Source organism: Falco biarmicus, chromosome 5 (assembly GCF_023638135.1).
Source record: "Falco biarmicus isolate bFalBia1 chromosome 5, bFalBia1.pri, whole genome shotgun sequence".
NCBI classification, from domain to species: Eukaryota; Metazoa; Chordata; class Aves; order Falconiformes; family Falconidae; genus Falco; species Falco biarmicus.
In genome coordinates this window covers 92,092,637-92,119,514 of record NC_079292.1, presented here as the reverse complement: position 1 = coordinate 92,119,514, position 26,878 = coordinate 92,092,637, and the positions used below count along the sequence as shown (strand labels likewise).

The 26,878-nt window shown below is 52.6% G+C and overlaps 2 protein-coding genes and 1 long non-coding RNA gene across 6 annotated transcripts; 2 read left to right on the top strand and 1 right to left on the bottom strand.

The window, feature by feature from the left end:
• Positions 1–1,325: 1,325 nt before the first annotated feature.
• LOC130149458 (solute carrier family 25 member 36-like) lies at positions 1,326–10,742 on the top strand. Of its 3 annotated transcripts, XM_056339107.1 has the most exons (8): positions 1,391–1,447; positions 6,061–6,364; positions 6,948–7,124; positions 7,577–7,654; positions 7,974–8,074; positions 8,693–8,759; positions 8,944–9,227; positions 9,327–10,742. In XM_056339107.1, exons 2-8 carry the CDS (start codon positions 6,339–6,341, stop codon positions 9,524–9,526), a joined length of 933 nt encoding a protein of 310 aa, XP_056195082.1. In that variant the 5' UTR covers positions 1,391–1,447; positions 6,061–6,338; the 3' UTR covers positions 9,527–10,742. The 3 variants fall into 3 exon arrangements, with proteins under 3 accessions (XP_056195080.1, XP_056195082.1, XP_056195081.1); XM_056339105.1 differs by lacking the exon at positions 6,061–6,364 and having other exon boundaries at positions 1,326–1,447; XM_056339106.1 differs by lacking the exon at positions 1,391–1,447 and having other exon boundaries at positions 5,803–6,364.
• Positions 1,454–5,162, top strand: LOC130149470 (uncharacterized). The gene is made up of 2 exons (XR_008821928.1): positions 1,454–2,282; positions 2,784–5,162. It is a non-coding gene; the product is annotated as an uncharacterized LOC130149470 (long non-coding RNA).
• Positions 10,743–10,802: 60 nt separating the features above from the next.
• On the bottom strand, positions 10,803–26,137 carry CLSTN3 (calsyntenin 3). Of its 2 annotated transcripts, XM_056339049.1 has the most exons (18): positions 25,956–26,137; positions 23,040–23,162; positions 21,900–22,095; positions 21,213–21,421; positions 20,769–20,918; positions 19,928–20,113; positions 19,190–19,459; positions 18,782–18,894; positions 18,540–18,702; positions 17,383–17,439; positions 16,428–16,585; positions 16,097–16,245; positions 15,399–15,625; positions 14,117–14,287; positions 13,377–13,522; positions 13,110–13,245; positions 11,589–11,806; positions 10,803–11,504 (listed from the first exon to the last, which is right to left on the bottom strand). In XM_056339049.1, exons 1-18 carry the CDS (start codon positions 26,134–26,136, stop codon positions 11,337–11,339), a joined length of 3,021 nt encoding a protein of 1,006 aa, XP_056195024.1. In that variant the 5' UTR covers position 26,137; the 3' UTR covers positions 10,803–11,336. The 2 variants fall into 2 exon arrangements, with proteins under 2 accessions (XP_056195024.1, XP_056195025.1); XM_056339050.1 differs by lacking the exon at positions 17,383–17,439.
• Between the last annotated feature and the right edge of the window lie 741 nt (positions 26,138–26,878).

Genomic DNA, 26,878 nt, shown 5'->3' with positions numbered 1-26,878 from the left:
ATTTAAGGTATTCACCCATCCATCGTCACAGCAAAGGCAAGTGAAAAATACTCGCAACTTTTTGGTATCTTTGGTCAATTTTCCATTACACTGACCAGAAGGCCAATCCTTTCACTGGTCTTCCCCTCGCTGACAAGCACTACTGGTGGGCTGATAGTTCTTTTCTTCTCCACCACAGGTAAGGTAATTATTAATTTCCCCTTTGAAGTATCTTTTTTCACACTTGAAGTCAGTTGCCACATCTCCCTCAGTTGCCCCTTCCCCAGAGCACACACACAGGTTTTCCAGCCCTCCTGCCTGGCTGGTGCAGGCAAGTTGCTCCCCTCTGTGGGTTCACTCCCCCATGTTTGCTTGTTCTGTCGCAGAATGGTACCCAAATGGGACACTCAGCCCAGTGTCACTTGATGCAGTGACTGAAGCTACAGTAGCACAGAGCTGATCTGACAGCTTATTTCAGCTGACCTACAGGCTGTCCTTCCGGCCATACAGCCCGCTCTGTGTGTGCCTGTTGGCAACAGCACGACGTTGATATACATTCCGCTTTTTTCCAAGGAAGGTGATATTCTGTGACCTATAGTGCCACCTGAAACTTTGCATTTGCAAAAGCCAGAGGATCTTTTCAGCCTGAACATTCCCCCTCTTTAACATACCGATCCTCCAAAGTTCCAGTTCATGGGTCTGGTTTGTCCTGAGGGTTTTTTGCCTGAAACACAATGCCCTGTTTCCATCTCAACTCGAACACCTGAGGCAGCACCTGCTCCACCGGGCAGGGGTGACCAGGCTCTGCTCTCCGCCCCAGCACTCCCCCAGCCCTGACCTCCCAGAAACTATTGTGCCATCTCTGCCTTGGTTTCCTCACTTGCAAAACAAAGACGAGGGTTCTTTGTTTGCCTTTTTTTTTTTGTTGGTTGGTAGTTTTTATTTTTTTAATTTTTTTTTAATGAAAGTGCATCGACCAGCTGAGCAACAGGAGCTGTGTCAATGGAACCCGCAAGGAGGGAAACGAGAGCACAACAGCGGGGAGGAGGGGGGGGGGGGAGAGGTCGGGGGGGGCGGGAGGTGGTGCGGCGGGGGGGGGGGAGGGGGGAGGTGGCGGGGGGGGGAGGGGGGAGGTTGGGGGGGAGGGGGGAGGTGGGGGGGGAGGTGGGGGGGAGGGGGGGGGAGGTGGTGGAGGGGGGGGGAGGTGGTGGAGGGGGGGGGAGGGGGGGGGGGGGAGGGGGGGGGAGGGGGGGGGGGGGGGGAGGGGGGGGAGGGGGGGGGAGGTGGTGCGGGGGGGGAGGGGGGAGGTGGTGCGGGGGCGGCCCGGCGGGGAGCGGAGGCGGGGAGGCGGTCCGGCGTGGGGCAGGCGCGGCCCGGCGGGGAGGCGGTCCGGCGTGGGGCAGGCTGCCCAGGCAGAGCGCCGGGCCATGCCGCAGCACAGCACCCTGCTCCACCTGCTCGCCGGAGGGTGAGTGGCCGGCGTGGGGCCCTGCCCCGGGACGCACGGCCGGCGTGGGCCCCAGGCCCGCCCTCCTCCCCGGGCCGGCCCGAGCCACGCGGCTGCGGCGGCCCCCCGTGGAGCGCCGGGCCTGCGCCCCTCTCCCGCCCGCCGGCGGGCCGGGCTCCCTCCCACCGGCCGCGGCCTGCCCGCCCCAGCGCTGCCCGCCCGGCCTGGAGCGGGGGGCCCGGCCGGCCCTCAGCCAGGCACCGCCGGGGCCCCGCGGCGCCTCCCGCGCCTTCTTCGCCGGGCCGGGGCAAGCGCGGCGGCGCCAGCCGCAGGGACGGCCCGGCCGCAGGCGTGGCCCGGCGGCCTGGGGTGGGGGGGGAGCCCCCCGGCGACTCGGGGCCCTCGCCCGGCCTGACAGCCGGCCCGAGCTGGGGGCGGGGGGGAGCGGGGTGCGGAGGGGGGGCTGTGGGGGGGTGCCGAGGGGTCTAGAGCAGCGTGCAGAGCAGAGCATCCGCCTTCGGGAGGGCGGCCGGCCCCCCCCACCCGCGCCCGGCCGAGACCCCCGCCCGCCCCCCGGCTGTGCGCAGCGCGGCGGGCCCTGGGCCGCGGGTCCCAGCAGCGCCCCCGACCCGCAGCGTGCCCTTGAGCGAGTCCGGCTCACGTGGCGCTTCGCCCTGCCTCTCTTTAAGAAACATTTGTCGTTTAAGTCTTTAATGAGCTGTGGGTTCACGATGTCCTAAAGCAGAAGACACTGTGTCCTCCGGGCTTTGCTGAGCCACGACGGGCCTGCCCTGCCCAGGCAGCACCTGGTCCCTTCCCAACTCCCGCAGGCTGTTGGAGTCTGCTTGGCACCGAGGTCCGGTATAGCATGTGCAATAAAGCACATCGTTTAATTGCTCCTAATTAGTAGATTTCTGGGGTTTTGCAGCTGATGGTGGTTGTGCTATGTGGATCTTTGCTTACATGTCCCTGCCCTCTCTATTTGCAGTGTTATTTTACATATCTTACTCTCTTCCATTAATTTAACCTTTGAACTATATAGGCACTGCATCTTAGCCTTTCTTAATATATTTTTTCATATTTCTTACTATTCTTCTTAAGCTTTTCCTCATCCTTGCTTTCCACTTTCCTTCCTGAAAAACCATGAGTTTGGCTAGCAACAGGAGCATTGCTGGTGGGAGCTTTGTCAGTCTGTATCCTGCACTCGCTCACTGAGCAATAATCCTTGAATTACAGTTAATCAAAACCCAAGAGACAAATAAGAAGTTTTGGTATTGCTGCAGTGTGTAGTTAATAATATTGTTTTACCTAATGGAACAGATCTCACACAGGAATGGTTGTTCACTCTCTCTCCTAGGAGGAAAACTGGGGACCATCAAATGAAACTTGTGAGAGGTTTGTTCAAAACTAATGCAAGAACATAACTCTTAACACAACGTGCAGTTAAACTGTGGGACTCCTGGCCAGAGGATATTAGAGGATAAAAGCTTTTTATGTGCCCAGAAAGCATTTTAAAAAGATTGATGAAATGAATGTGTTGAAGGCTATTAAATGCAGTGCAGCATTTCTGGCTGAGGAAGTCCCTGAGCTGAAAATTGTGGAAGCTGGGACAGTATTTTGGAGATGAGTATTTCTCCTACTCTTCGGCAGGTGGTCTTTATTTGCCTGTGTCCTAGGCAGAATCCTGGTTTAACTGCTGAATTGTCTGACCTGTCATTGTTATTTTTAAATTAATATCTTCAAGCCATTTCAATTTTTGGATAGCCTAAGGGCAGGCTAAAATGGGAATTACCAGTAAACCTTGTGTCATGTTTTAAACACAACTGGCAACTAAGTACCATGCAGCTGCTTACTCAGCCCCCCTACCCCAGTGGGATGGGGAGGAAAACCAAAAAGAAAGTGAAACCCGTGGGTTGAAATAAGAAAGGTTTAGTAATTGAAATAATGATGATTATGATAATAATAATATAATTGTAATGAAAAAGGAGACAACAAAAAGAGGGAAAGAAATAAACCCCAAGGAAGATAAGGGATGCACAATACGGTTGCTCCTCACCAACTGACCGATGGCAGTCCCCGAGCAGCAATTCCCCCCCCAGCCAATATACAGAGCGTGATGTTCTATGGTATGGAATAGGGAATAGCCCTTTGGCTAGTTGGGGTCAGCTGTCCTGGTTATGCTCCCTCACAGCTTCTTGTGCACCTCCTGAGAGGCAGGGCATGGGAGCTGAAAAGTCCTTGATTTAGGCTGGGTAAGCACTACTTAGCAACAACTAAAACATCAGTGCGTTATCAACATTATTCTCATACCTAACCCAAACCACAGCACTGCACCAGCTCCTAGGAAGAAGATTAACTCTCTTCCAGCTGAAATGAGGACACCATGTTGCCTCAGTGTATGTTCTCATACCCTTTTTAGATCATTGAAAAAATGCTAATGGCATTTTTTGTGTTTCTCTCAACTAATCCACTTTTTCTGCCACTTCAAACTTTCCAGTTTTCCTTTTAAAATGTGAAAGCGCGATTTAGAGGCAAGTACTGTTTTCTGAGGTGAAATTACCTGCCTTCTTCAATTAGCTCTTTTTGCTGCTGCTTTTCTCTGGGAGCACATGTACTGGTTGTCTGCTGCTGCTCTTCATCGTATTCTGCAGGAATTGCTTTTGTTTCTGCTTCTGGAGTAACAGCTTTAGTCAGGGGGTTGGTTTTGTTAAACCAGTCTGTTTAAGCCCAGTGTAAGTACCCTTGGTGACTGCTCAGTTCCATGTGGATATTTGTTACTTGCCAGTCATCACGGCTTGGCTCAGTACTGTGACAATCTTTGACATCCATGGATTTTATCAAGAGTAAAACATTACCTCCTGTCTGTTAGTGGAAAACCTGAAAATTGTTAGGTCTGGTTTGAAGTGATTTTCCTAGACTCTTGCTGGACCACTGCTGACAACTGGTTTCAGGGCAGGAAAAAAGTGGGGCTAACTTTTTTTTCTTCTTCTTCTTCTTCTTTTTGAGATTTTGTGCTCTGATTTGAAGCCATTCAGCATCTATGCTGTAGACAGAGTGCTAAGGCTCTAAGCGTGCTTTTGTGAGATACCAAGCTTATTTTTTTTTTGCAAAACTGAAGTATGTTACATCTTTGTAGTTGCTTTTGTGAATCCACCTTTTGTTTAAGTTCTGTTAAAAAGCAAAATCAACGTAGCTCCCTGACAAACACTGATTAATACAAAGTGTCTCTTAAGTCTATAGTGATCTGATTCCATAATTCTCTTCTGTCATGAATCTCAGGTCATATAATCATGTAACCTTAGCAGCATAAATTACTACAAATACACATTTTTTTTTAGTCCTGATAGACATTAGAACTCTTCTAAGCTAGTATATTTCCCCAGTCTTCTAACATTTCTTAGACATTTAAATCTATAGGTATGACGTCTCCCCAGTCAGCTATTTTTAGCAGGTTTTGTGCCTGCTGATTTTTAAAATATTTCCTCTGACTAAATTTTGTTCAATTTTGCCTTCCTTAGTATTGGACTGAAAAAAGTTCATTTCTTTGTGACGAGAGTACATAATTGTCCATTTCTCCTGAAACAGAAGATTTTGGAGACCTATGCCTTTCATGCATTGTGAGCAGCTGTATCATCATGTAGCATGTGATAATGCATCATAGTTTAGATTTCTTCTAGCTCTGAACAACTGCTGTGCCTTATTTCCTTAGCTTTCCTTAGTCAGTGTTCTTCGCTCCCTGAAAAATCTTCCTTAGTCCCGCCATTGAGCCATAGTGGCTCAGAGGTCCCCCTTCACCTCGGATGCTCTTACTGCTGAGTAAGTGGCCACCACACTAAGGAGTAACAATTTCTTTAACTCTTCTTATTGCTTTTAAAATTCTTATCTATTTTCTATACATATCAGTAGCCCGAGGAACTTGAACTCAGGAAACTGTTACTTATACTGGAGGTGTGGGTTCAACTTCATATCCTGACCAGGCTTGGGTAGGGGCTTCTTGAAGAAGTGAGATATTATGAAGACATTACATAAAGCTGTGTCTGCTTATGCACTGAGAGAGAGAAAAAAATCTTTAGGCTACCAAGCAATTGCTTCTCTAAATGTTGTCCTGTTGTACGGTTTGCTCAGCTTTTAGATACTGGGAGCGCTACTTGTTTCTACTTTGTTTCTTTTTATGTTTCTACTTTGTTTCTTTTTATGTTTCTACTTTGTTTCTTTTTATGTTTCTACTTTGTTTCTTTTTATGTTTCTACTTTGTTTCTTTTTATGTTTCTACTTTGTTTCTTTTTATGTTTCTACTTTGTTTCTTTTTATGTTTCTACTTTGTTTCTTTTTATGTTTCTACTTTGTTTCTTTTTATGTTTCTACTTTGTTTCTTTTTATGTTTCTACTTTGTTTCTTTTTATGTTTCTACTTTGTTTCTTCTCTCTTTGTTTCTTCTTTTGTTTTTTTTCTCCCTAACCTGCTGGCAGTAATACACGAAGCCCTAGGAGCAGAGGCTGTGAGAGAGCAACGTTATGTGTGCACTGAGCTGTACAGACTTTCAAAAGAATCCTTCAGCACTCTGGCCATTGCCCGTCCTGTACCGTCATATGCCATTCTGTTGATACACTTGATTCTTCTCTGACACCTTGCAGTTCTTTGGCTGGCTTTTCTTTCCTTGGAGCAGAGGAAGCTTTTTTTAAAGCCTCTGCCTGTTGTGGAACACAGTGCGTTTGGCTGTGGCAGATATGAACACTGTCCGTCGAAGCCCCTGGCGCGGCTTTGTGTGCAAATGCACCTCAGACCATCTCTCTGGTGGTGAGCATCCTCCAGAAGAACAGAGCCATCAGCTGGAGGCTCTGAAGGGGCAGAAGCCGAGAACCGAACGTTTCAGTTCTGACTTGTCGCTGGCTGGCAGAAAGGGAAAAAGGGGATGCGTGTCCTTTCTGTGTTACTGAGGTGTGACTGGGCTGACTGGTGGTGATGGTTCATGAGTTCCAAAAATAATTTCTGTCTGCTGAAGGCTGGGCTCCTCTTTCATTAGGCAAGCCAGGCCAGGGGTGACACAGATCTTGCGTACAGGGCCTTGCCGATGTGGGGCTGATTGGATGGTGGGTGGCGCAGACAGGGGGTGGGAGAGTTTTGCGCTGCCCCGCCCTGAGCCAGTGCTGCTGTGGGGAGGTGTGGGGCACGGTGCCTGGTGATCTCAGCAGAAGGCATTGCAGCCAGGTCAGGCAGCAGAAATGTTTGCTCTGGGAAACTCTGAATGCAAAGATCAGCGGCTTTGAGCTGAGGGACTGCTGAGCTCCTATGGACTTGGGACTGTTTGAGTGAAATACTGAGTGAGGTTTCAGAGTGAGGCTGCCAGGTGTCCCAAGCCAAGCCACTGCTGCGTTAATCAGTGTCAGAGCAGGAGGCCATGTGTGACGCAGGCTGGGGGACCTGACCTCTCCTAGAGGGGAGAGGTGGTGGACTTGCAGGGTTAAAATTATTGCCCTGTTCATGCACAGAGGTCTTTTTTATGTGTGCTGTTATGCCCTAGATGTGGTGGCACAGCTGGAGCCATCCTGACCTGTCCCCTGGAGGTGGTGAAGACACGTCTGCAGTCATCCCAGCTGGCCCTGCGGCCTCTGTGCCTCTCGGAGCTCCAGCTGCCGGAGGTGAGCGTGAGGCTGACGAACCCCAACCCACCGGCTCCTGGAGTGCTCAAGCTGCTGCGGTGAGTAGGACAGGGCAGTGTGCATGTCAGAGCCAGGGAGGTGAAGGTCTGGCTACCAGGGAGAGGGGAGCGGGGGGTGCAAGAGAGCTGGAAGTAGCGTTTGAGCTAAGGCTCTGGAAACCACAAGTGCAGTAGGAAGTTTCATCAAAGAACAGGTACATCTGCTTCTCACAGCTGATCTGTGCTTTGAACTCTGAGTCTGCAAAGCAGCTTTTGGGACTGAGAAATGTCTCAGCTAGTGGTTTGATCAGACCCAGACTGATGGTGTCGGCAAGAATAGGAATCAACTGAAGGAGTGACAAGTGCCTGGAGAGAAAATGAGAGTAGGGCAGAAAAAGGATAACATGGAAAGTGAGGAGAGGATGTTACAAGAGTTGCTGAAGAATGAAGAGGAATGGGAGAGCCCCCAGCTTAGTTATTCTGCTGATTCCTCTGTTCATTTCCTTCTGTAGGGCCATCCTCGAGAAGGAAGGCATGCGATCCCTGTTCCGAGGTTTGGGTCCAAACCTTGTTGGCGTTGCTCCTTCCCGGTGAGTGCTCCTCCCTGAGGACAGCTCATGCTGATCACGCTTTAAAGGAGCTCCGTGACAGCTATTGCTCCACGTTCTGAAAGCGGTCTGGGCCTTGTGATCATTGTGAAACAGAACTCCTTCATGCACGTATTTTCTGGACCTTCTGATCATAGTTGTAAGATAAGATGATTGCTGTAGGCTTAGTATAAATGGTACCTGATGTCACATGAGACAGACCTGTGTTGGGAGTAAGAAAAGTTGGAGTGAGACTCCACAGCAGTGTTGTCTCTGCTCCTCACAGGTGAGCTGTAACCTCTTTGCATTTCTTTCCAAACAGGGCTATATATTTTGCTGCCTATTCTGGTGTTAAGGAGAAGCTCAATGCTGTCCTTGTGCCAGAGTCCAAGAAAGTACACATGCTAGCAGCAGCCAGTGCAGGTGAGCCTCTTTTTTCTCAAATTGGAGCCAAGGGGTCCTTCTGTCCATAAGTGTAAATGGTTCCATTCCTTCCCCATCAGTCCTGCTCTGTCTTCTGACATTTTCTCCCTCCACACCTGTAGTAGTGAGTTCCTTGTGTAATCAAAATGTTTTCTCACTCTTTGTTCTTCTTAGGCTCATGTCTTCAAGTCAAGGATCTAGTCTTCACACCCTTCAGCAGCTATTGGGAAAAGAGCTCTATTCAGGCGTGGGAGGGAGAAGGCAGCGTGTAATTTAGACCACTCACAGAATCATTTCTCTTGATGCACCCTGGTTCCCTAACAAAGAACTTCCACTCTTGCACGTTTAGCCTGTTTTTTCCTGCAATGCCAGGGCCTGTAGCAGGGTTATGTTGGAGGCAGGGGAGCTAATTACCACCAGGCAAAAGCTTGGAATGGGGGAGGAGGAGAATCAGATAGTCTGCCCTAAATGTCTCTTCTCCCATGGGAGCTCAAGGTCATTCTCAAATTGCAAATGCCTGAGGTTTGCCAAGCAGAATTCAGAGAGCTGATAGATCAGCACCTCCTCATAAACTGTCAGCATGATCCTGGTGCTCATGGTTCTCTTCATCTTCTCCAGGCATTACTTCTGCCACACTTACCAACCCTATCTGGTTAGTGAAAACCAGGATGCAGCTGGAAGCCAGGTAAGGCAGGTGAGCAATGCAGAGCCACTCTGTGTCAAATCTGGACCAGCTTGGGGGTGGGCTTGGGTAAGGGTCTGTGACTTGCCATCAGAACATAGGTCTTCAAGGTATGCAGAGCCATAGAGATGTGTTCACAGCAGTCAGCGGAGCAGTATGCCGTTCTAACCCTTCTTCCTCTTTACAGGGCGAAGGGGGAGATGGCCAGCAATGCCCTCCAATGTGCCATGCACGTGTACCACACTGAAGGCCTTTGTGGGTTTTACCGTGGTATCACTGCCTCCTATGCTGGAGTGTCAGAGACCATCATACACTTTGTCATCTATGAAGCACTGAAACAGCAGCTGAGAAACAGCCATCATTCCCTTTCCCCGCCGCTCACACTGTCATCAAACAGCCATGATTTCTTTGGACTAATGGGAGCTGCTGCTGTCTCCAAAACATGTGCTTCATGCATTGCATATCCACATGGTGAGTGGGTCCACTCTCCTTGCTCATGTTCCCCTCAATGGGAGATGCTGCACCTGTATGATCAACCTGCTAATATCACTTCCCTTTTTGTCTCTGCAGAGGTCATTCGGACACGGTTGCGAGAAGAAGGGTCACGATACCGTTCCTTTATACAGACTCTGCAGCTTGTGGTCCATGAAGAGGGACCCTTGGCTTTATACCGAGGGCTCCTGGCTCATTTGATCCGCCAGATCCCAAACACAGCTATCATGATGGCTACCTATGAACTCATCGTACGCTTGGCCTCTTCCACCTCATAAGCATGCTGTAGCACCTGGCTGAGGCTGCTGTAGGGACCTCATGGTCCTGAGACTTGTTTTTTTCAGTGCTCCAAGAGGTGGTGCTTTTTATCAGATAGCTATCAGAACTGGGTCAGGCGTAGCATCCTCAGGACATAAGACTATTTTGTGCAATGTTTTTGGCTCCAATGTGCACAGTGTACCCATTCTTCTTTCCGGAGACTTGAATTATTCCAGTGTTTCAGGATGTTAGGGCAGTAATTTGACAGTTCCTGCCTTAAGCTCCTTGAATGAAAAAAGGGCATGGAACTTACTGGGAAGGAGACAAAGGAGAAATCATAAGAATATCTTAGACAGCCTCAGCATGTTCACTTCTTTTGGACTCGGTAACAACCGTATGTGGGCACAGTTGGACATGAAGGCAGGCTAGAGCTGAGACATCCGAGAGAACTGCAGCAAGCAGAGACCTTGCGCTGAAACCTTTCATGCCCTCAGAGAGGGGCTCTTCCATTCTCGCCTACTGTGCTACTGTCCTGCCCCTGAGGAAGATTTCTCAACCTTGCTGCTACCAAATGTCCTATTGCAGAATCTGCCCTTTGGTCCTTAATGTAATCCATTGTTGCCCCGAGACAAGTCAGGCAGCTGGCAGCCTTGCAGGGTCTGAATAACCAGACCAAGTTGATGAAGCGAAGCAGCACACCCTGCTATGAAGCACTACCCTAACAAATCATGCTACTGGGCTCATAGCTGTGCTTTGCCAATACCTATTGTGCCTTCGTCTCCTCCGTTCCCAAGAGAAAGAGGACACCTCCTTCCCTCAGAAGTGCTGGGACTGTTCTGCTACAAGCTGGAACCCCTGGTTTATGCTGGTAAAGAAAGTGGATTGGGTAAAAAGATGGATGAGGCTGAGTATTTGGCCCGTTTCTACTGATGTTACACTAAGTGTATGGAAAGAGCCTTACTTTTCTTCTGCAATCAAGAATTCAGTTTGCTGCATGCGTTGCACTTGCCTGGGACAGGCTGGGATGCCTTCTGTTCCTCTCTGGGTTCCTAGCCCTGTGTCCTGGGGAAGGCTACCTGTGTTTACAAAGAGTATTTTGACTCTCAAAAAGGCAGGAGGTCAGGGTTGATGTGTTTTTCTTGTTCCAACACATACACTAAAGAATGTAACCCTTCCCCAAGATAAGGCAGTAATTTCAGTAAATACATGTTCTGGACAATCTCCAGTCTCACGTTAGAGGCTCTGCTGCCTTTTTCTTTCCCTGCTTGTAGTGAAAAACTGCAGAAGCCCTGAACATTTTATTTGAAATCCATTTATTTTAAAATCCACTTTGTTTTCTCATCCTTCTTACCTTCATTCATTTAGTTTAGGAGTATCAACAATTTTACAAAGCGACACAAGCTGCAGTGGTTTGGGTTCGGGTTTTTTTTGCATGAAACAAGAATAAACCTCAAACGACAACATTGAAAAAATATACAATATATATATATAATATCTGGGGAGGGTTGTGAGACCCCACTCTGAGCCCTATGGCTGGCTCCTCCATCCAAATTCCTGTTCTTTCCAAGCCCCTCCTTCCTCATCGCAGTTTGACCTGTGCCACTGTCATGTGCAAGTGCCCTAACACATGTTTCTAGAGAGCCAGATGGGGGGGTCAATAATGTGGGGGAGGTCCACAATGGGAATGGCAGAAGACGAAGGAACATGGGAGGCAGAAATGATGATTGAGGGAGGAGCGCATGTGTACACGGTGGGGGAAGGAAGAAGTTAGACACCTCTTCCTTCCAGCCATGTTTCTGGGGGATCCCTTGGACTGGTGTTTTAAAGCTCCTAGTAGCGGTGAGAGCCATCGCTTTTGCCGATGTGTCGGTCATCCATGTCATTGCTGTCTGGGGAGTCGGGTGTCTCCGAGTCGGTGCTGTCATCTTCATCCTCCGTGCCCTTGCTAGCTCTGCCTTCGCTGCTTTCTGCTGCTCTCTCCTGGCAGCTCTGGTAGGACTGGGGTGGTGAGACATGGGGTAAGGGGAAGGATCTGGCCACCTAGCTGCCAGCCCAGCCCCAGACACAGTGGCTGCTCCTCACCTCCATGGGGTTGACTATGATGGTGAGGGCTGAGTCGTCCCAGAACATGTCGCTCTCTTTGCCTCCAGTGCTCATGTGCCCAACTTCGGCAGCCCCAGGAACCTCTTGCCCTGCTCCCCGCCGGTGGAGGGAATGGATGCGCAGGATGCCAAGGATCACCATGAGTGCCAGAAAACCCACACACACCACAATGATGACAGTGGCAGCACTGGGGACCACTTTGGAGAAAGAAAATGAGAAGACGTGGTTAGAGTCTGTCACAGTAACATGCATTTCCAACCTGACCAGGAGCTGGGGTTCCTGGGTGGAGCCTGGAGTTTCTGGTCTAGGCAGGAACATATCCTGACTTTCCTGCTCCCCTGAGCACAGGCAGTTCCCGCCTTCAGCTGCTGCATCTTCGCTTGAGGCCTGCATGGTTTTCCAAGATGCCTACATTCGGGTGTCCTCTGGTGCCATCCTGGCCTGTAGACTGCACGTCTTTTATCTACAGAGCTCACCGATATACGCTGCACAGGAGGGAGAAACATGCTGGGGCGAGCCCCTAAGGGCACTTGGATGCTTTTTGAGGGTGTGATTCCTGTGCAAGCACTAGAGAAAGAAGGGAGCCAAAAGAAGTCTGAGCAGGGGCAGAGGTGAGGGCTATGGTGGCCATCTACTTAATGCCATGGTCAAAGCCTGGTTTCTCCACAGGAAAAAACTTGAGATTCATCCAAGACCCCTACGCAACTCCCCCCCCTTTGCTCTAGGCCTGCAGGCTGAGCCTCACCTCTCCAGACACCCCCCTTCCCTGCAGAACCGACCCAGGCCCCCCGTGGGTTCGGCTGGGGCTGCTGGGGGCCACAGGGGCAGCTCTTCCTCCTCCTACACAATGGGGCAGGGCTGGAGAGGCAAAGGCTGGGCTGGTGCTGGCCCAGCACATGCCGGCCGGCCCCCGCGATGCTTGTGGCACAGGGCTGCCAGCACAGGCCAACAAGGCTCAGCTCTAGTTTTCAGGCTTCTCTCTCCTCTGTTTCAGGGGCAAGAATCCTCCTTTTGTCTGTGTGGTGCCGTCCCCTACATTTATCTGCCTTGCTGACCACCACCCAGTCCCATCTCTTTTTTTTCTTTTTTCTTTAAAGATGGTGGCAGTCTTGTTTCTCTTGTTTCTCTCCTGCTCTTGAAGCTTCTTTCTGAAATTATGTTACCCAAGCCTGCATAGCACCTTTGCAAGGTGCAGGATGAAACCGTACCAGCTTACGGTTGTTATTTTTAGACCTTCTCAGGTGTAGATTTCAGACTGCTTCTACATCAAGAAAGCAACACACCAAAAGAGGAGGATTGTTGTACCAAGCTCTAAAACACAATTTGACACAAGAGTGCAGGTCGTTTGCTAATGGCGAGTGGGACAGGGCAGTAGGATGAGAACTCAATAACATGGGTACAGGGAGCCTGAAAGGAATCCTCTGCTGTGGGTTCCACCAGGATATCAGAAAATTGGCACCCTGACCTAAAGGAATAAACTCAAAAGATAGTGTCACGTACTTGGGTTATTACGGGTGCTTGCCAAACTGTGCCCAGATAACTCCGGGGGTAAATGGTGGCCTTGGTGCATGAACTGCTGGGAACTCAGAATATGGTTAGGGTGAGCAGCTCGGTTCATGTTGTGGAGGACATTCACCTGCAGAAAGACCAGACAAAGAGAGACTCAGCCCTGTGTTCATGGTACACTCCACACAGTGCATGTTCCCGTCCACCATGTCCTCTCCATGCATGCACAAGTACACATATGTGCATGCATTGCTCTTGTACCTCAACAGTAAACTCATTGCTGGAGTAGCGTCCGTTCATCTCAGTGCAGGACAGGTGAAACTTCCTTTCATAAAGAGCAGCACCATGGCTGACGTGGTACGAGACTTGGCGTAGTATTTCCTCATAAACTGCAATGCTCTCCACGCCTGAGACAAGAAGAGAGAGTTGGTGTGGGGTGAGGAAGCTCCTGCTCCAGAGTCATCTGGCATCGTAACCTCATAGCAACCAGGAGCTACAGAGGAATCCAAGGCAATGTTGGGTTCATTAATTTTAGGAAGGGAGCAGAAATGGAGCTGGCTGCAAAGGGCCTGATGAAATCCCTGCTTGCATTGCTAAACAAGGCGAAGGGAAGGAAGGATTAAGAGCAACAGCCCTGTTAAATTCTGGAGAGGACAATAGCGTTGTACCGGTCCACAACCTGTGGGACGTGCCGTTCCCCAGTTGTGTCCTGTAAACTGCCGCTGGCACCCAAGACCACCAGACCCCAGGGAGTAAGTCAGGAGGGGTGACACAAGCCTGGGTGAGGGCTCGGACACCATGCCCTAGCACCATGTGCTGGACGAGCAGCCCTGTCCCCAAGAAAATGGCATGGGACTTCCCAAAGCCAGGAATTTGACAGACGGTTACATCGCAGAGGCTCGCAAAGTACACCAATGCATCACTAACGTCGGGCTACGTGCTTCTCCCAGCGCTGCCGGAGGGGCCGCTGGCATGGTCAGCTGTGGCCAGGAGGGACATACCAGTGATGGCCAGGTAGGCAGAGGTGTTCGCAAGCTCCAGGCCCCGCTGCTGCAGCAGAGCCCCATCCAGCAGCAGATACTCCCTCTCTGGGTCCAAGTCATCTCCTACCAGCGAGATCTCGCAGCCGTCCAGGTTGTGCACAATCTCATCCGACATTCGGGTGTCTGTCACTGGGGCACAAGCAGGAAGAAAACAGGGCCAGAAAGCCAGCCAGCCATCAGTGAAGGCAGGAGTTACTCAGAGTGGTACCCACTTACTTAAAAATGTTCACATCATACCTAATGACTTTTCTCTGGCTAGCACTGACCTTGAGTAAAATTGCTGTCAGCCTAATTACTTGTTGGAGGAGTTCGCTGGTTCTAACGACATTATTTATGCACATAATAAAGTCACTTTATTTTGGAACAACATATTATCAGACTGGTTCATGATAACACATCTTGGCTGTAAGGACTCTGTTGACAGTGACAATGTGCAAATTAGGAACAATCCTATCACACGTTCCCAGACCCTGAGTGCTTTTGAAAGATTTCCCCTGTCTCGGGACTGCTAGTTACCACGGCTGAGATCGTACCTTCTTTAAAATGGCAACCACATTCAACGGCTACCTGCTTTCAGCAGGGCTAACATCAACGTAACCATCACAGGAGGAAAGGCAAAGCTGCTAAACAGAAAACTGAGCAAAAAAATCCATTACCAGAGGAGAGATGAAAGAATTGAAAGGACATGTAAAGCACTAAGTGCAGGGAAATAGTCTGAGAATGATGGAGAAAAACGGAGGGACAAGATATTATAGGGTGTGAGGAAACTGACTGGAGAATTCATGGGAATAAGTGATGCAGGAGGAGACGGGAGGATGCAACAAATGAGGAAAGCAGGAGAGCAAACGGGAGGATGCAACAAATGAGGAAAGCAGGAGAGCAAGAAGCAGGAGGAGACTGAGTAAGTGCAAGAGTGGAGAGGGTAGCAGGCAGGACATCCAGCCCGTGCTGAATTCAATAAAAGGAAATGTAGGTAAAATGTGAAAGGGATTAGGAATAAGCAGCCTGGGAAAGGAGGAGAGAATGAGGCAAAGGAACCCGGTAGATAGAAAAAATACAGGGAGGAGCAGAAAGGGATAAGAACTGATTAGCCTACATATTGATAGACAATGTGCCGTGCTACTATATTTTTAAACTCTCTATTTTAGGTGTAACAAGGGGCTCTACTTCCTCTGCAGGACAGCAGCTTGTGTAGGTCCTTCCAGTTTGTCTCTCACACCTCACCCTGTGCTCCACTCACCAGTACTGTGCCAGTTCTCATCCTTCTTGGCCTCCACCTGGTGAGAAATAGAGCAGGTGATCTGGAGGTTGGGGAACAGGGGGACCCCATCTGGAGCCTCAAAGTCTGATGCAGGATGAGCAAAGTGGGTGTTGCCACTCAATAGGATCTGGGGGGCATCCGGCTGTAGCACCACAACATAACCTTCCACATCAGGAATGGAGACACAGGACTCTTCACTGAAACACCTGAAGGAGAGCAGTAGAAAGCATCAGTTGGCCCAAGCTTCCACCAGCAACACCATGAAAGAACACCTCCTGCCCGTTACTGCCAGCAAAGAGAATAGCCTTTCTCTGGTAGTCTTCCTAAAGCTTCCCTATAACCTGCTGTGCGAGACAGGGAAGGAATGCCTTCCCTACAAAGACAGTGGTAGGAATGACATCATCAGCTTTCAGGTAGCTTGGTCACATCCACACATCACAGAGAAAGCCAGCCCACGTGCCTGGAACAGCAGGTGGGAAGGTGGAAGTTCTGCCACCCGCACAGACACCAGGACCCAGCGTTATCTGGGTACGGGATGTGATGTTTTCAGCAAGACTTCAACCCATTTCGAGACCATCCACTAGAATTAAAATAGAAGGTGAAGGAGTGCAATTCCATTCAAAAGAGAGGCAACCTGCTGGCTACACTTGGCCAGAGGTGCTACTTTGTCCACTTACTTGACGGTAGTGGTGAGCCTGAGTGGCCGGACCCCAGGGGTAGCAAAGCGCAGTGAATTCATGTAGGCCACATGCTGGATTGCGTGGTTGAAGGTTTCTACATCGTCACCCTCCAAGGTGAGCAGGGACTGAGAGGGGTTCACATGAACCTAGAGGTGGAAGAGAAGAAAATACTCAGGACTCCTTGGCAAATGTCAAGAGTTCAGGCTAACAGAGATGCAAAGGAGAAAGGTGGGGAGTTGTCCAAGGTGGGGGAGCAGGCAAAGTCCTGGGAAGCAAGGCTGGGGAGGAGAGTGGAGGAGACCCATGCAAGCTGGGCAGATGGGCATACCTTCATCCCTTTGCCCAGACTGTCGAAGTCACTGTAATCAAGCCCCTCACGGCAGGCATACAGGCATTCAATAACCTCCCGGCTCTCCAAGCTACCAGGGCGCACAGTGAAGCCAGCCAAGTAACCATGGAAGTAGTGGTGTATCGACAGAGGATCTCCTGAGGGAAACATGGGAGGTGGAGGGTGTGAGAGACACAGCGAGGAAGAGTGCAAAACCAATAAAAGCAACAGTGTGAGGGACACACAGATGTTACGGGAGGTAGAGGGAAGCAGAGGGGTGCATGGGGCAGGAAAAGTAGACATGGAAAAGACAAAGACGACAAAAGCAACAGTGTGAGGGACGTACAGATGTTAAAGGACACAGAAAGAGACAGAAGGGTGCACAGGACATGGAAAAGCAAAGACAAGAAGACGGGGGATGCTGAAGTAAAAAGATGACAATTTGTTGGATTCTAGATGGGGGAAGGTGAGAAGGACAGACCAATGGGAAGACTAGGGCAGTGAACAGTGGGTAGCGTAGAGAAGTTTCTGCAAAACTGCTGAATGCCAGATGGAAACAATTTCTTGTCCCCTTCTTACTCTGCTTCCTGTGAGGGCTTTTAAAAGAAACTGTATGTTCCATAGACAGTCAGGGATGAGGTGACATCTCCTGATGTCTCTAATGGCTATTGTGTTCTTCAGAGACCAACTTTAATGATCAGGCATGAGGACTGTTTCTCCACACAAAAAGCAGACTCCATCTCTCAAAGCAGGCTGTAGTCCTCCTATCAGCCTTCTCATGCTCCACAGATATCAAGGTGCCAAGGACCAATCTCCCACATAAGGGCTTTCCTCCCAAGATGGGGGGAGGTGGCAGGACGGGAGCGGGGGAGCTGCACGAGGAAGGCACCATGCAAGAAGTGATAGTCATGCACAATGAAGAGGGGAAGAGAATCGTCTTCTCTCTTCTCCCTACCTTGTACAGCATCAGTAGAGTTCTCGCTTCCTTTGATTTTCTCTTTGTTTTTCTCCTCTGCAAAAGGAGAGCATTCAGATGAGCAGTAAGGCATTGGGAAGGGGTAGTTACAGGGTCAGGCAAGTGCCTGTACAAGTGCCTGCCTTGGCCAGTCCGAAAGATCAGGTCTGGGCTCATGTGCCCAGCAGTGCACCCTTCAGCCCTAAAGCCAGCCCATCACACATGAAAGAGGGCCGAGTGCCCCCGTGGAGGGGGTGGTGAGACTCCAGGATGAATAACTGCTACAAGGGAGAAAGTGTAGTTGGGCTGTTTGCTCCTCCTTTCCCAATGATAGCTGTTTGGGGAATTAATTGATTTCCATTTATGGAACATGCTCCTACCCATGTTCACAACAAGCCACGTTCTCAACACCCCTTTGAAACTGACGGTTTCACAAAGGTGTCCCATGCTGGTTAACATTTGTTGGTTGCAAAAGGCCAGTCGAGAGCACAGAGCTGTGGAAGGGTCCCTGACCTGGAAGAAGCAGTACAACAGTAAAGATCTGATCTTGCTAGAAAATTCTGCTGGAGCGAAGGCAAGCGACAGGCAGATTCTTCTAGTTCTGTCCTGCTTCAGTCTTGCAGGAGAACTGAAAGACCAGGGAAATGAGGATTTACATCTCCACAGAACAGGTTTTAATCTGGTAGTGGCTTAACTACACTCCTAACTTGATCTTTGTCCTCCAACCCAATTCCTCTACAGAAGGATTTGTGATTTCTTCATATGGACCTTCAAGACACAGAAATCCCCTTTGGTACACCCGGCAGCACAAACAGTACCGCCTGCTTTCTAGTGAAAAGCGCTGACAGAAACACCAACACCTGAACGAGGTGCAGAGTTTCAACTGCACTGACACTGCCTGCTATGGCAGCGTCCATCGCATGTTCTACTGCTGTGGGCACGAAGCTGCCAGTGCCGCTTGTCCCTGAGCTATCGCTTCCATGGCCTGCTGGCTTGGTGTGCGAGGAAGGAAGGAGCCATGCTGGCATCGGTGCCAAGAAGGCAAGAGGGCTGCAGTGCAGTTTGCACTGTTCAGTATTGGGTGGTGGTTCTTTCACCTCTTCTGGCTCTCCCTCCATGCCTCCGTTTCCCGTGTGGGTGAGGGTGCAGGCACTCACCGCTCCAGCAGGCTCCGATCATGAGTGAGGGCTCCTGCCGTGGTGGGTGGATGAGGCCATTGTCGTGGATGAGGGCAGGGTCATAGGAGACGCCATCCACGTAGAGCGTGACGGTGGGGAACTCCAGGTTGAGGGCATAGTGGTGCCATTCATCATCGCAGACCTGCGGCAGGCAGCAGCCAAAGGGGTCAGCCAAGGGCAGAAAGAGAAGGGACACAGGAGGAGACAGACGCTTTCCTCACCTGCTCGAGCTTCCAGAGGAATTTCACAGGCCTCGCACTTTCCAGCAGTGGCCAGTAGAGGAAAGCAATCCGGCAGCCGTGCACAGTCAGAGAGTAATGCGAGTAGCCATCCTCTGCCGAGGGCAAGCACAGGGGTCACCCACCACAGCCCAGAGGGGCCATGCACCGCACCCCTGCACCTCGGAGCCAGAGCCCAGAAGCATGGGCTAGCCTGCACGCCTGGTGCTTGCCCCGCAGGCTCCAGCGGCTTGGCCGCTCCCAGAAGTGACACCCGAAGCTGTGTTCCTAAGGAGGGACCCCTGCCCAGGTCCTGCCGTGGGACACCAGAGATCTCCCCCTGCAGGGACAACCCCCTCTAACAAGTCAGAGGCAGTGGGCAGAAGCATCACTCCGGGAAAAGCATCTCACCGCTCTGCACTGTGCTGCAGATCACTGTCTCCTCTTCCCGCCTGCCTTTGCTGGGCACCACGGCGTGCTTCATCCACAAAGACAGGGTGAAGTGGTCACTCAGCCCCTCGTGGGCATTGGGCCCATTCACCATGGGCACTTGGGCAGCCTGGCTGCCGTTAAACCAGTAGATGAGGCTGCTGTCCTGGCTGTAGTGCACCGAGAGCCGCGCGGTCCAGTTCGCCATGGGGCCAGGCACGGGCAGCAGGTCAATCTCTCCCGAGGCAGCACCTACCAAGAAGGGAAGACATCAGGAATGTCAGCAGAACAGGAGAATAGGGAACTGAGAACTGGAGAACAGACCAAGAGGGTGCTGGAGGGCTCATTGTGACACCCCAGAGCCCAGGGAGAGGACGAGTTGCCTACAGCCCTTCTGTCTGGAGAAGGTTGGTGACTTTTCCGTCTGTGCTAGAGAAGTCCCATAGACTGTGGGCTGGGGCAATGCACAGAAACCTCTGCTTTCCCAGCAAGGAAGGCACAGGGAGCACAGGCAGGGTGCTCACTGCCCCTCAATGCAGCACATGAGCCAGGTGCCCTCCCAGCCCTGCTGACCACAGCAGATGCAAGGAACAGGTCCCCTAGCACCCCTGCTGTGTGAATCCCTTAGCTACCTCTGGGAACCCCTCCAGGGGAAGGGTGCCTAGAGGCATGGTTTAGCTGTGCCACAGCTGCCCTCAGCCCAGGAAAGAACCAATTCACCACAGAGTTTGCGTAGTGACTTCTCAGAGTAGTTATCCCGGTCGCAGCCCTTGGCCACATGGTTGGTCTGCAGCTCCACCGTGGCCTGGATGTTCCAGAGGGGCTCGTCGCAGGTCTCCAGGTGAATGCTGGGGAACAGTGCGAGGCTGCCTGCACCCGGTGTGTACTCAATCCTCTTGTTCCAGCCTAATGAAGAAGAGCCAAAGAGAGGGGCTAGGTCCTGCCAAGGACCCAAGGCCAGAACATTTGGCACACACACAAGTGGCATCCATGGACTAGCCCAGAAACAGAGATTTTTGGCCCTTTCCACACTGACAAGACAACATTACGCAGCTGGCATCAGTGCAACGGAAGATTTCCTAGAAGCACCAAGTCCAAATTCTCATTTTCTACAGCTAGCAGCAGTGGAGCATCACTCCTTGGATTGTCAACCCTTCTTATCAGGCAGAGCAGACATTTAGTTGTGTGGATTTCCCCTTCATTCTACAGGTGAACCTGTAGGTGTACAACACCACTGGAAAAGCCAAATATTCTCAAGATGAGCAGCCCCAATAACAATCTACGTTGAATATAGTCCTGTGAGCCTTATCAAATACATAGTAGTTCACAGTAATCCAAGGAATAATTTTCCAGTGTTTGTCTTTCAGTGACTTTGCAACAGACTTAGATAGATGCCTGCTGCATCCCCTCAGATGGGACTGATGGGCTGGTGCCAGAACTGAACCATATAGATGGACATACAGATCTGTACGTTTATATACAAACGTTCGCCATGAGGAGGACCGAGCAGCAGTTCAGCAAAAGCAAAGGGAAGACCTAGCTGTGTTTGGAGGTGTCATACCCTGCCAGCTGGGCTTGCAGGTGGGTTTCACCTGGATTTCCACTTCTGCATCATCAGAAGCTCGCTTCTTTCCACAGTCATAGGCTGTCACTGTGAATTTGTAGAGATGATCCCCACTGTACTGCAGCTTCTCTGTGTTCTCGATGTTCCCTAGTTAGCAAAGCAAAGACATCAAGGGAGAGGAAAGACAGTTTCCTCAAAGATGTTCCATCTAGAAATCACTTATTTTTGATCCACTACAAAAACAACCAAGAAGGGGTTGAGTCATGCCCCCACATTGCCGCTCTGTAACAAGCTACAGCATCCCACAAAATGGCTGCTGCATCTCTGCACCAGCAGAGAGAGGTCAGCAGTGCTAGAAAATTCATATAGCACAGCTCTGCCAGCAAATGGGACTGGCGGAGAGGGAGCAGAGCAGGAGCCGGGGGGTGACATGCTTCTTACCATCATTGTCAATCAGAAAGGGAATGTTGGGGGTGAGAATCTCATAGTAGCAGATCTGGCTGTACTGTGGCGAGCAGTCTCCATCAATGGCCTCCACACGCAAGATGCGGTCGTACAGCTTTCCCTCAGTCACTGCCACTCGATACAGCTTTTCCACAAAGACAGGAGCAAACTCGTTCACATCGTTTACTCGAACGTGCACTGTGGCCCTGATGCAGAAAGTCATCAGTAAGAACTGCTCAGCTGATAAGGGGCCATTACACCACCTAAATGTCAGTGTAAGTCACTCCCCCAAAGTGCACCAGCCTGATTTTCAGCCATCAAAAGCAAGGACAAGGAAAGAAACCTTGGGTTTCAATGCAGCAATGCTGGCATGCAGGGATGTGGGCAATGGTTTCCCACCCCAGAGGAAGAGCAAAAGAAATGATAAAGTAATCCGGATCTCCTGCCCGTATGCAGCAACAGTCCTTAGACACAGCTGCCAACCAGCCCTCCTCTCCAGTGCAGTCACTCCTATGACTCAGTCAGTGAACGTTTCTCTTTGGGTTTTATTAACAAGTTGAGTTACAGTATCAAGGCTAGGGAAAAATACTTCTGGCTGAAGGAAGCGTTTCCACAGCAATTTTTGTTTGTGTTTCTGTGTCAGATCGCATTTTATATCATGCGGCAATGACCACAGGGACTTACTTGTGTGATTTCTTGGTATTTGCTCCATCAGGTCCCTCTCCACAGTCATAAGCCTGGATGGTGAACGTGTGCTCCTTGTGTGCTTCACAGTCCACTGGCTCCTTGGCCCGGATCAGCCCCTCGCCTGTAGCTTTGTCCAGGATCACGGCTTCAAAAGGCACCCCTGCCCCATGGATCCTGAAGCCACAGATTTCACCTGGCACCCACGAAGGCAGAGAGAAAGGGGAGAAAGAAAAGACCTGAGGACTGTGCCTTGTGCCCCCTGGCTTCCCTCTCCCATATTTTCTTCCTCCCAGGCTGACGTTCCCCTTTTGCCCCCAGTGCCACCGTTTCCAGCAGGCTGTGGCTCCCAGGGGTCCCTCCGGCCACCTCCCAGTGCCATCAGTGGTCCGGATTGCCCTCTGCTGGGGACCGCTCCCACAGCCAGGAGCCCCGACCAGCACCGAGAGACAGAGGTGGCAAGGCTCGAGGTGGTTTACTCGTGCCACACGGGCACAGCGCTGAGGGAGCACCTTACTTCTCCTCTGCATGCCCCGGGGAGGCAGGAGGCCACACACTGCAGGCAGCCAGAGCACGGGGATGCGCGGTGCCTCAGCACCCCCCCCCGGGCAGGATGTGCGCAGCACGTGGAGCGGCAGGCCTGAATCCCAAAGTTCAGCTCACAGGGACCACGTTTCCTCTCCCAGGGCCGAGGGAAGAGGCAATGAGGAAGCTCCAAGCACGGCCTAAGCCAGCACCAGGAATACAACCCTCACAAAGCCTCTTCCATGGTTACAGGGCGTTGTGCTTACTGCGAGGAGATGCGGCCCTGCCAACACAGCGCGCCCTACCAGCTTTCTCTGGCGCTCACAGACACACAGAGCTGTGCATGTGATCTTTGGAAACAGCAGAACTGCGTCAAAAAGTAGCTGGCCCCACCCTCAGTTTCTCTCCCTGAGGGAAACGGCTCACAGCATCCTAAATCAAGCTGTGCCCAAACCACCTCTAGACTTGGCTGGGGAACTCCTCTGGAGCAAGCTTCGGAGGGGATCGTTTCCTGGAGAGAGCTGGAACCCAGCACAGAGGTGAACATGTCCCTGCCTCTGCCTCTTCAGAAGGCCCCCCCTGCCCCCCAGCCTTGCAGGGCTGCTGCCCACCTACCTGCGTAGCGCAGCGGTGCGTCCTTGTCCAGTGCAAAGAGCGGTGGGTTGAGCAGGACTGTGTTGTCGTTCTCCATGACAATGCCCTGATACTCAGCTTCGATCCAGGGTTTGTGCTTGTTTGCTGAGGTGGGTTTCGGGTAAGGCATGGAGCACAGGAATGTATTAGCCATCAGTGACAGATTCAGTAGAAAAAGACCAGAATATCAACCAGTGGCAGGTAACAACCACACCTCCCCACCTTTGCTGAAAGTAAGTCTACAATAGGCTAGGAAGAAGTTCTTTAGTTCCACTCTACATGGCTTTCAGGAGATCTCATCAGAAACAATGTGTTCCTTCTGGCCTCCTCATTACATATTACTCCTCATCTTACTAGACATATGTGGAGAGGCACCTGAGTGCCCAGGAAAGCTGGAGCAGTTAAAAAAAATATAATGAAATCAAGAGGCAGAAGTAGCCTGATTCTGGAAACACGTTGCAAACACTAAATCCTTTAGCTCATTGAAGCCATAATTAGAAGTTCCAGGATACACCTTCCCTTGGGGTGTCCCCGGGGGGGGCAAGACTTGCACACAGCCATGATCACTTACACCTTGTACCCTCTGGACTGAGGCCCAGGGACCACACGCATGCACTCAGGTACACTTGCAGCCTGGCATCCTACGCCTATAACAACCTGCTCTGAGAGCCCCCTTGCTCCTTCCTTCCCCACTCCATGGCGAGTACCATATTCCTTTGGCCCCTCCTTGCTAATCCCGTGGGCTGGAGCCCAGCCAGGCTTGGCATGAAGGCAGCAGCCAGCAGGAGGCTCTGAAAAATGTCACAGGCCCAGAAATAGCAAATTAATCTTTATCGCACAGGCTCCGGGGCAGGGAAAGGGAGAAATAAAGGGGTGGGGGTTGGGGGGGAAGGGGAGAGGAGAAGAGGGGGGAGAGAATAAAAATCATTACAAATTAAAAACCCCTCCCCCATGCCCACTCCCTGCCAAATGAGCCTCAGAGATTATATTACATGGCCTAGTTACAACCCCTATTCCCAGATAATCCCCCACTCTCCAGCCCCCTGGAGACCAAGATTTATTACGACCAAGCAATGCTCTGAGCAGAGATGGCTTGGGCTGATGGGGAGCAGGAGATGCAGCCCTCCCCTCAAGGGCACTACTCCCAGTATGCAAATTCTTCTGCAGCACAGTATGCTCTGAAGATACTGGCATGGTATGATGCGTTGACCCCAAAGGGACTGTGTCCCTTACCACAAGCACTCCTGCAAATGGGGACGGGGGTGCGGCTGGAGCTGGGTAGGGGACCAGCAGGCAGGGCGGCAGGACAGAGCGGGGATGCACCAGGGCAGAGTGGGTAGACCCAGCCTGGCGTAGTGGCAAGGAGCGTGGGGTGGCATTTCTCCCTCATCCTATCGATTGGGATTATAGAGCATTGCGCAGGGAATCCAGAGGAACATCCGTGCTGCTCAGTATGCAGGTGGAATCCTCCCTGTGTGCATGTGCCCATGTTTCACCCCAGCCCTCCACGGCCCCCACCAGATTCCGCTCTGCAATGGCTCTGGTCCGTGCATCCCCGAGGTGGGGGCCCACAGCTACAGACGCCCGGTGTGCCCTGTTGCTGGGGTAACAAGCTGGTGGCAAAGGGAGAAATCCTTCGCTGCATCCACCTGCAACTTGGGAATAACCAACCCGATCTCTCGGGAAATGAGTTCCTAGAGATCAGAAAAACATTTGGGGAATATTTTTAGAATACAGACTCCTGCCAGCTTCGAGAAAGCTCCCATCAATTTGAAATAATTTGCCACAGGTGGGTAGAGGTTTCAGGGTGTAAATTCACAGAGAGAGAAAATCCAGAGCACAAGGGGCCTCACCTTGCCACAGGGCCCCAGCACCAGAGTGACACAAATGAACGCCCCTGCCAACGCCAGCACCGCAGAACGCAGTGCCCACCCCGCAGCCTGGTGAGCACCCCAAGGTGCCGCATTCCCACTGACCCCAGCCTCCTGGATCTTCTCACTTTCTCCCACGCTGCTGGGTTATTGACGCACTGACTCCCCTCAGATGAATTTCTCACACCTGCCTCTACAGCCATAGGCCTGGAAACCAGCTCTGCCCATCGCCCTGCGGCTTCAGAGAACATCTGCATTCAGGGCGTCACAACTGTAGCGTTAGGGTTGGGGGGGGTTTACGTATTTAGCACATAAAATACTGTTTTATATAAGCAACCTGCATTGTTACTGCGTAACGGCGTAATTCCTATTGACAGATTGTGGATGGATGAGCAGGAATTGGAAGATGGAGGTGGGGGACGTGTGTTGGAGGTGGCTGGAGAAGCAACACATTCTCTGTGCACACGCAAGGGAGGGAAAGCTGGATCCACACCACGGCGACAGAAACAAAAGCAAGGCGAGCGGGTGGGAAAGGGGAAACACGAGGGGAATGCTAGGAGGAGAAGGAGGAATGGAGGAAAAGCAGCTGCAGGAGACCAAGGGAGAAAGTAGGGAGATGAAATGGGATGGGATGGGGTGGGATGGGGTGGGATGGGATGGGGCAGGGTGGGATGCGGTGGGACAGGGTGGGACATGGCAGGGTGCGGTGGGGTGGGATGGGATGCGGTGGGATGGGGCAGGGTGGGATGTGGTGAGATGGGGTGGGACGCAGCGGGATGCAGTGGGGTGGAGCGGGATGCGGCGGGATGGGGCAGGGTGGGGTGCTGTGGGATGCGGTGGGATGCGGCGGGACAGGGTGAGATGCGGTGGGATGCGGAAGCCCGAAGAGGCGGAAAAATCCGGAGCCGGCGGGGACGCGGGGTGCCCGGCAGCAGCGGGCGGGGGGCAGAGCGGAGCGCCGCGGGCAGACCGCGCCTCAGCCCCCCGCCCCGGGGCCTCGCCGTGCCGGGCCGTGCTCGCCGCTCACCTTTGTTGGAGGCGCCGCCGGGCAGCGCGGCGCAGAGGCAGAGCAGAGGGAGCAGGACGGCGGCGCGGGGCCGAGGGGCGCCCATGGCGGCAGCGGGTTGCAGCCCGGCCCGCGGCCCCGCTCCCGCACCCGGCCCGCACCCGCCCGCGCCCGGCCCGGCCCCGCCCCGCCACTGCAGCATGACGTCACGGGCGCGGCGGGGGCCGCGGGGGTCGGCAGCCAATGGGAGGGGCCGCCGCGCCAGGTGCGGCGGGGGGGGGGGGGCGCGGGGCGGGGCCGGGAGGGGCGGAGCCGGGGGAGAGGGTTGGGTGGGGCGGGGCGGGGCCAGGCGATGGGACGGAGCTGCGGAGCGGGGGTGCAGGGCGGGGCGGGGGTGCCGGGCCGTGCGGGGCTGAGGTGCAGTGTGCTGCAGGGCAGGGCGGGGCGAGGGGGTGCAGGGGTGCGGCGCGGAGCGGTGTGCTGTGATGCGGGACGGTGCGGAGCGCTGCGGAGCGGGACGGCGCGGTGCAGCCGCTGTTTTCCCTCTCACTGCAACCCGGCCAGGGCAGGGAACGGGCCGAGGGCTGGGGGCGCCTGGCCGTGCTGGGCCTGGGGGCTTCGAGAGGGAAGGGAGGGGCCAGCCGGGGCCGGGGGTGAAGCGATCGGGGGGGTAGCGGTGAAGGGGGTGCGGATCGCACCCGCCCCCCGCCCGGCCTGGGCTCGGCAGAGCGGAGCTGCCGCCCGCGTCGTGTGCCCTGGACGGGGCGGCCGGGCCGGGGGCAGCGCGGGCCGGGGCACAGCTGGGTGGAAGCCCGCAGCCGCGGCGCCGCGGGGGCAGGAGGGGCAGGTTTACGGTGGGCCCGCAGCCCGGGGTTTAACCCCGGCAGCCCCCGAGGAGGGCGGAGGGTGAGGCGGGGACCTGCCGCTCCCGGCCCCCCCCCCCG

Bases quoted from the DNA above. Each gene is read 5' to 3' on its own strand.
- LOC130149458 (XM_056339105.1), top strand. From the start codon at position 1,407: ATGCCGCAGCACAGCACCCTGCTCCACCTGCTCGCCGGAGG. The intron at 8,075-8,692 runs GTGAGCCTCTTT...CATCTTCTCCAG, and splicing joins GCTAGCAGCAGCCAGTGCAG to GCATTACTTCTGCCACACTT. The intron at 9,228-9,326 runs GTGAGTGGGTCC...TTGTCTCTGCAG, and splicing joins ATGCATTGCATATCCACATG to AGGTCATTCGGACACGGTTG.
- CLSTN3 (XM_056339049.1), bottom strand. From the start codon at position 26,136: ATGCTGCAGTGGCGGGGCGGGGCCGGGCCGGGCGCGGGCGGGTGCGGG. The intron at 21,422-21,899 runs GTAAGTCCCTGT...TTTCTGCATCAG, and splicing joins AATACCAAGAAATCACACAA to GGCCACAGTGCACGTTCGAG. The intron at 18,895-19,189 runs GTGAGATGCTTT...TGCCCTCGGCAG, and splicing joins CTGCAGCACAGTGCAGAGCG to AGGATGGCTACTCGCATTAC.